General features: G+C 52.1%; 1 protein-coding gene and 1 non-coding gene across 2 annotated transcripts; both read left to right on the top strand.

Annotated features, from left to right (window-relative positions):
* The first annotated feature begins 2,316 nt into the window (after positions 1-2,316).
* On the top strand, positions 2,317-3,958 carry LOC127294253 (protein BYPASS1-LIKE). Its single transcript, XM_051324032.2, has one exon. The coding sequence runs from the start codon at positions 2,488-2,490 to the stop codon at positions 3,712-3,714; it is 1,227 nt and encodes a 408-aa protein (XP_051179992.1). The 5' UTR covers positions 2,317-2,487; the 3' UTR covers positions 3,715-3,958.
* Positions 3,959-6,895: 2,937 nt separating this feature from the next.
* Positions 6,896-7,034, top strand: LOC127297757 (small nucleolar RNA Z247). The gene has a single exon (XR_007849447.1). It is a non-coding gene; the product is annotated as a small nucleolar RNA Z247 (small nucleolar RNA).
* The last annotated feature ends 652 nt before the right edge of the window (positions 7,035-7,686 follow it).

Genomic DNA, 7,686 nt, shown 5'->3' with positions numbered 1-7,686 from the left:
ACTTTGGTTTCGTTAGTGAGGCAGCTGGCAGAAGTCGTCCCCAAACTCGATGGGGTTGACATCAACGGCAGTTGTGGGCGTCATCATCATCTTGTAGTAGTCTGGTGTAGCAACGGATATGATGATGACAAGTTGCAGATAGTCTCGCCCGATGATCCTTGGTGGTGCCATATTTGCCTTCTTCTCTTTCGTAGCTCGCCATCGGACCCAAAGGTGCACGGCCGTTGAGTACGCACTCATGTTGCGGTGTGCGCATCTCCCGTGGGAGTCGGTGGCGAAGTCGTGTTCCCGCGGTAACTAACCGTGCAATTCTCCTCTTCTTGATCGACAAAAATTCAAAGTTGTTTAGGTTGTTATTTTTTTCGAAATAAAAACTTAGATTGGAGTAACGGAGTCGTCTATAGCCGTGTTGGCAAGGTTGCATAGCACATCCGTCCATAAAAAAGATATGTCTAGATACCCCGTTTAAATTTTGTTTAACTTGTGACGTCTTTTTATGGATGGAGAGAGTATTTTTATTCGAAGTAATGGAGCAAGCTGTCTTGTTGTCTTATCCACAGCACACAAGTCCCCGTATTGACCATCGTGATAAATAAACAAAATATTTATGCAAGCTAGCAGCAGCAGCTAATAATCCACTAGTCTTGTTGTTGTGGCGAAACCAAGTTGCTGCTAAGCTGTGTTTAGCACTTGTGCTGACCTAGCACAAGCCAGCAGCGACCTCTTCCGAATACTATATTTTTCGGAAGAAATTGACCTGTTCAGTTGGTTTGAACGCAGCACCAACACAATCCATCACAATCCGCACGTACTACTACTCCCGTCAGTTGAGCTGCTGCTGCTAGCTGCAGTGCGCCGTTGGACTACGACGTGGCCCGCGCGCCTGCCTCGGCGACCCTTTCCGCAACCCCGGCTGACAGCTGGGCCCCACCGTCCCCACCGCCGCGGGCCCACGCGCGGTCAACCCGGTGCCGGCCGCGTTGCCCGCGGCCGCGTGCCCGCCCGTGCGCCCGATCGATAAACAACTACGTAAAACTTTGCCCAAACTGCCCCGGGTCGGTGTGCGTCGCCGAAGGGGTAGCACGGTAAAAGCTCACCGCGGCGGAGGAGCGCGACGTGGGAACGTTCTGTCCGCGTGCACGCGGCCAGGGGGGCCCACATGGCGGCCTCGGGCTGCCGTCGGGCGCGTCCAGGCCGCGTCGCCCGCCCGCGTTCGCCTCGGTTTCTTTTACGTTTCCGATTCTTTCGCGTACGCTTTCTTTCTTTCCCGTCAGCGGAGATCGTGGGCGCGCGCGCGCGGGGGCGAGGCGACTGACCGGGCTGGTTATGATGGAATTGGGTTGGGTTGGATCGGTCTAATGCTTTCTTAATCTGCCCCCGTGATTTTTTATAAACTTAAAATACAAGCAAACAAGCGTGTGCACGCCTCCTGGTTTTCTTTGTACATGTATAGAATTGTCCTTTTGCAGTTCTGCCCCATTAGGACCGTGTATTTTCATGGCAAGGCATATGTTGTGTTGATCTTCATGTGATGTGCAACAAATGTTAAAATTTGACAATAATTTGACAGATAGACACACATCTCCTCTTCCCCTCACATCTCCACCTCACCCCCTCCCCGGCAAGTCAAAAGGGAAGAAGACCTAGCTCATTCCCCTCTCCTATCCGATATCATTGTCGGCGGCGCGAACAAGAGACCGCGGTATATTAGTTTAGGTTGTAGTTTGCCCTGGTAGCATTTGGAACGCTGGCTGTAGGGAGCTCATCTCGGGCGCTTTGGCCTCATCCTCCCTTTTCCTGGCCTGCTCCGGTGGCTGCATTCGGAGGAGATGAAAGAACTATATCTATTTACCTCCCCCCTTCCCAGGAAAAAATCTCGATTCTCCACTACATATGCTGAACAGTTGGGTGGAGTGCTCGATTCTGGAAAAGACCAGTTTTCATATATTTAGTTAACTATACGATTAGAAACGTTGTGCTACAGTATGATCACTTATAATGCAGCCATTTTGGGGTATAATCTACACTAGCCTTGAAATAAAGCATCATCTAAATCCAAAGGAGGTTGTGAGGAATTACTAATTTTTCAAAGGACCTTCTCAAAAACAGTCAAATAAGGCTAAACAAAACCAGAAACATTCCAATTCCGAAAGAATATCACCACATGCAAATAAAGACCACAGACCGGCATTAGACAAATCCAACTGGTGCAAGTGAGTAGCTGGGAGGAACTCTTCACTAACCCCTAAATTAATCCAGCATCAGTTGGTAAACTAGTCGTCTCCCTAATCCCAATCCCATACATATATACAGGCGCACCCATCAGCCATCAACACCACACACAGCTCACCGCAGGCAGCCTCACACAACCCAAAACTAAACGTCGTCTCCGCCGACGGTCCGCGCCCGCTAACCCTCTCTCCTCCGCTACCCGCTTCGCCTTCTCCGGCGGAGAAAAATACCCCCACCGCGCTCTCACCGGCGACCATGCCGGCTACGGACTACCAGGGCTCGCCATCCCACTCCTCCTTCTCCTCCTTCGGCCGCTCCCTGCTCTCCCGGACCCGCGACAGCCCCGCGCACCCCACCATGCTGCCCTCCGGCGGGGAGGCCGACGTCGACGCCTTCCAGCGCCACGTCGCCGTCACCCTCGCGGACCTCAGGGACGGGGACGACTTCCTCTCCCTCGCCTGGATCCGCCGCCTCCTCCACGCCTTCCTGCAGTGCCAGGACGAGTTCCGCGTGGTCGTGGCCCAGGCGCGGCGCCGCGCCGGCGGCGGCGCCGCGCAGGCGGAGAGGCTGGTGGCGGAGTACCACGAGCGCGCCGTGAAGGCGCTCGACGTCTGCAACGCCGCCCGCGACGGCGTCGACCAGGTGCGCCGCTGGGGCCGCCTCGCCGGCATCGCGGCGTCCGTGCTGGCCGCGCCCGGCGAGATCCACGAGGGCCAGCTCCGCCGCGCGCGGAAGGCGCTCTCCGACCTCTCCGTCCTCCTCGTCGACGACGCCACCGCCGCCGGCAGCGCCGGCGGCGTCGCCTCCTTCCTCGCCTCCCACCGCAACCGCTCCTTCGGCCGCGGCGCCCGCGCGTCCCCGTCCCGCGCCTCCTCCGTCTCCTCGTCTTCCTCCTCCTCCTCCTCCGCGCACTTCCGCTCGCTCTCCTGGAGCGTCTCCCGCACCTGGTCGGCCGCGCGCCAGCTGCAGGCCATCGGGTCCGGCCTGGCCGCCCCGCGCGCGCACGAGGCGGGGCTCGCCGCGCCGGTGTACGCCATGGGCTGCGTGCTCCACCTCGCCTCCTGGGCGCTCGTCGCGGCCGTCCCGTGCCCGGACCGCGGCGCCGCGCTCCAGGCGCACCACCTCCCCGCCGTCCCGCCGCGCGCGCCGTTCGCGTGGGCGCCGCCGCTCCTCGCGCTCCAGGACCGCCTCACCGAGGAGGGGAAGCGCAAGGACAGGCGCAACTCCTGCGGCCTCCTCAAGGAAATCCACGCCCTCGAGAAGTGCGCGCAGAGGCTCGCCGAGGCAATCGACGCCGCGGCCACCCCGCTCTCCTCGGAGAGCGAGGCCGAGGTGCGGGAGGCCGCTGCAGAGCTCGCTGCCGTGTGCGCCGCCATGAAGGACGGACTGGAGCCGCTGGAGAGGCAGGTCCGGGATGTCTTCCACCGCATTGTGCGCAGCCGCATGGAGGGTTTCGACTCGCCGATGTCCAACGCCGATTGAAGAATCCACATACATTTTGATCGCGCATTGTGCCGGTGATAGGTAGCTTCCCTGCTCGTGGTTTTTGCTCACCCGTGAGTTGTGAATTGTGATCGGGGAGTAGTATTGTGTATCCTTCTGTAAAGGAAGGGGAAAGGGAAGGAACTATCTTTGTCTTGTAAAGATGATCCCTTCTTCTCATGTTTTGATGCTGCATTTCGTGTGTATCATCAAATTTTGTTAGTCGTGTGCGGCTAATTCTTCAGTCAGTATGTGTTTGGAAGATCTGTGAGATTGCTTTGGAAATATGTTCAACTCTAGAATGTTAGCAAAGAAGGGATATAGGGAGAATTATTGCAGTGATATGACAATTGCATTCCTTCTTTATGTTCTGATGCTGCATTTCGTGTGTATCATCAAATTTTGTTAGTCGTGTGCGGCTAATTCTTCAGTCAGTATGTGTTTGGAAGATCTGTGAGATTGCTTTGGGAATGTTTCCTTCAACTCTAGAATGTTAGCAAAGAAGGGATATAGGGAGAATTATTGCAGTGATATGACAATTGCATTGTTCTTGAATCTTATCCCCAATCTTTCATGTCTGTGTTATCTGGAACTTTTTTCACTCTGAACATTAGCCCAGTGCATTGTTCTTGGTGCTCTTTGTCCAGAGAAATGATCAAATGCCGCAATTAGTGTTTTTATGCAACAAATTGTCGAATGTGCTCTTCTTCACTCTATAACACTATTCTTTCATGTTTGTATAAATTGGAACACTTTCACTCTGAACATTAGCTTAAGAATGTATCTTGGTACCATTATTTTGTCCAAACGAAATGCTCAAATGGCTCAACTCATGTTTTTCTTGGTAATCAAGTTTTTTTTTTCAGTTCTCTATATGTGGATTGTATGTATGCTTATCAGGAGCAAAAATTATCTCGGGAATAAAATTCCCAGTATGTAGTAACAGACTGTAGATCACAAACACTTCAAATGAATGAAATGTATTCTGATCAATAGTCAGGACTCAATGTCTGTGAGATCGATTTGGGAATGTGTCCGTTAATTCTAGAAGCAATCAGAAGAGGAGAAACAATTGTGTTATTCCTGACTCTTGTCCTCAATCTTCCATGTTTGTGTTATATGGAACGTTTTCAGTCTAAACATAGCTTAGTGCATTGTTCTTGGCACTCTTAATTTGTCCGAAGAAATGCTCAATTAATGTTTTTTTTTGGCAAAAAATTGTCATATGTAGTAAGATTGATTCCCTTCTCCTATGTGTTGGTTGTATGTGTGCTTATATGGAGCAAAAATGTCACAGGGTTTCCCTTCTCCTGTTTTTTGCTCACTTCTGAGTTGTGATCGGGAAGTAGTATAAAAATGTGTATCGGTCTGTAAAGGAAGGAAACTATCTTTGTGCAAAGATGATCCCTTCTCCTCAAATGCTTCAATTGAATTTCTGTAACTGAATAATGTTGTCTTTTGATGTTGCATTTGGTGTGTATCATCAAATTTTGTTACCCATGTGTGTGCTGCTAATCCTCGAGTCACTTTGAGCGTTGAAGATCTGTGAGATCAGCCCAAGGCATTGTTCTTTGTACTCTATCCAAAGAAATGATCAAATGCCTAATTTAATGTTCTCTCTGGGAAAAAATGTCATATGTTTGTATTATCTAGAATGATTTAATTCTAGAAGCTAACAAAAGAAGAGAAAAAATGTTGTAAAAAAATACTGTTTAACAATTGTGTTATGTTTACCACATGGCATATGTGGGTAAGCAATCTCATAATTGAGTATGAAGAACGAAAACAGTTTTGTTATTTTTTACTCTAATCCCCAGACTTCCATGTTTGTGTTATCTGGAATATTTTAACTCTGACCATTAGCTTAAAGCATAGTTCTTGGTACACTCTTAATTTGTCCAAAGAAAATCTGAAATGCTTCAATTAGTGTTCTCTTTGGCAAAACAAATGTCGTATGTATTAATCAAGAATTTTTTTTCCAGATCTCTGTGCGCGTGGGTTGTGTGTGTGTGCGCTTATTAATTACGAGTAAAAATAGCATCTGAGGAACAAAATTCCCACTATGCATAGCTTTGGCGGTTTGATAAATCAGTCTGTGCAGAGTACCAGATTGTGTAGCAATGAAATGTCATGACTAATTGACTACCACATATGACACTTCAGCTGAACACCAATAAGGCAAGAACAATGAAATGGCCTATGATCAATAGTCAAGACCCAGTTGCATGTGCTCATCTTTCCTTGTACATAAGCCTCTTCTGTCAAGCCAAAAAGGCGAGCTAGTGCGTAGTGCCGCAAAGTTAACTCTGATTGCCTTTTTCGAGTGTACTGTACTGTGAAAAAGGCTAGTCTCAGCATGTTATCCCGAGGTCACATGTTAATAAACAACCTGATGCAGTACCAAGTAGTACACGTCGGTCCTGTAGTTCGGCTCTTGTGTCAGCTGCACCCGTGTACAGAGGTACACTGTTTACACTGTTAAATACGGTATGTATAGATGTATTTATACATGTATTGTAACCTGTTGATGACTATATAAACAAAGCTGATCACATGGTGGAGACACACCACGAAACCCTAAACCTATTCTCAAACTTGGTAGCAGAGCCGAGCCGATCTCGGCCTCCTCTCTTCTGCCGCCGCCGCCACCGCCATGAGCTCCTCCGCTCAAACCTCCAAGGCCCTCGGCCCTCTCCTCGCACCGCCCAGTGCCACCACCACCGCCGCTGTCACCACCTCCGTTCCGCCACCGGCGGTGCGCCTCAATCGGAGCAACTTCATGCTGTGGCGCACTCTCTCGTTCCCAAATCTCTCCGGGGCGGGACTTCACGGCTACCTCGATGGCACTACGGCTGCGCCGGCGAAGACCATCGTCGAAGGCACGGGTGACGCTGCGGTCACCGTGGATCACCCCGCCTACGCCACGTGGTGGACACAGGACCAGCGTGTGCTAGGGCTACTCCTCTCGTCCATGGACGAGGACATCGCCTGCCAGATGATCGGCAAGACTACGGCCGCCGCGGTGTGGGAAGCAATCCACGCCATGCTTGGCGCCCAGAACCGTGCGAATATTCGGCACATCCATCGGCAGATTCAATCTCCGAGGAAGAACGACATGACCGCCGGCGAGTACATGAACAAGGTCAAGGTCATGGCGGACACCATGGCCGCCGCCGGATCACCCCTCAAGGACGATGAAATCATCGACTACATGATCACCGGGTTGGGCTCCGACTTCAACCCCCTCGCGGCCTCTATGATCCGCGACAACCGCGCTGACTCTCTCGCGGACTTCTACTCGCACGTGCTCAGTTTTGAGTCCCTCTGTGCGGGGCAGACCCAGACCGATGACTGGTCCTCCTCTGCAAACGCAGTGTCACGCCCTGGCTCCTTCCCCGCCGCCGGCCAGCCGTCGCAGCAGCGCCCCTACGACAACAACCCTGGGCACCCCGGCACCGGTCAAGTGACTGGTGGTGATCGCCGCCAGAACAACAGCGGCAGCAACAACTACGGTGGGGGCGGCAACAACAACCGCTCCAACGACAATTACGGTGGGGGCGATCGCCGCCAGTACAACGGCGGCGGCAACGGCCGCAACAGCCGCAAGAAGCAGCGGCCACAATGCCAGCTGTGCACCTACTAGGGGCATGAGGCGAGCGACTGCCGCAACCGCTTCAACCCTGAGTTTGCGCCTCCACGTCAGCGCTCCGGCAACTCGGCGTCCACCAGCTCCAACGACTCCCATTGGCACATGGACACGGGGGCGACGGACCACCTGACCAGCCATCTCGAGCGCCTCCACATGGCCGAACGATACGGCGGAAAGGATCACGTGCAAGTAGCCAATGGTGCAGGTTTGTCAATTTCTCACATTGGTCATTCAACTTTAGCCGGTTCTTCCCTCCGTTTGAAAAATATCCTGCATGTTCCAAACATCCACAAAGATCTTCTTTCTGTATATCGTCTAGTTTC

Source organism: Lolium perenne, chromosome 4 (genome assembly GCF_019359855.2).
Source record: "Lolium perenne isolate Kyuss_39 chromosome 4, Kyuss_2.0, whole genome shotgun sequence".
NCBI classification, from domain to species: Eukaryota; Viridiplantae; Streptophyta; class Magnoliopsida; order Poales; family Poaceae; genus Lolium; species Lolium perenne.
The sequence above is the reverse complement of the archived record's forward strand: the minus strand, read 5'-3'. Positions and strand labels throughout refer to the sequence as shown.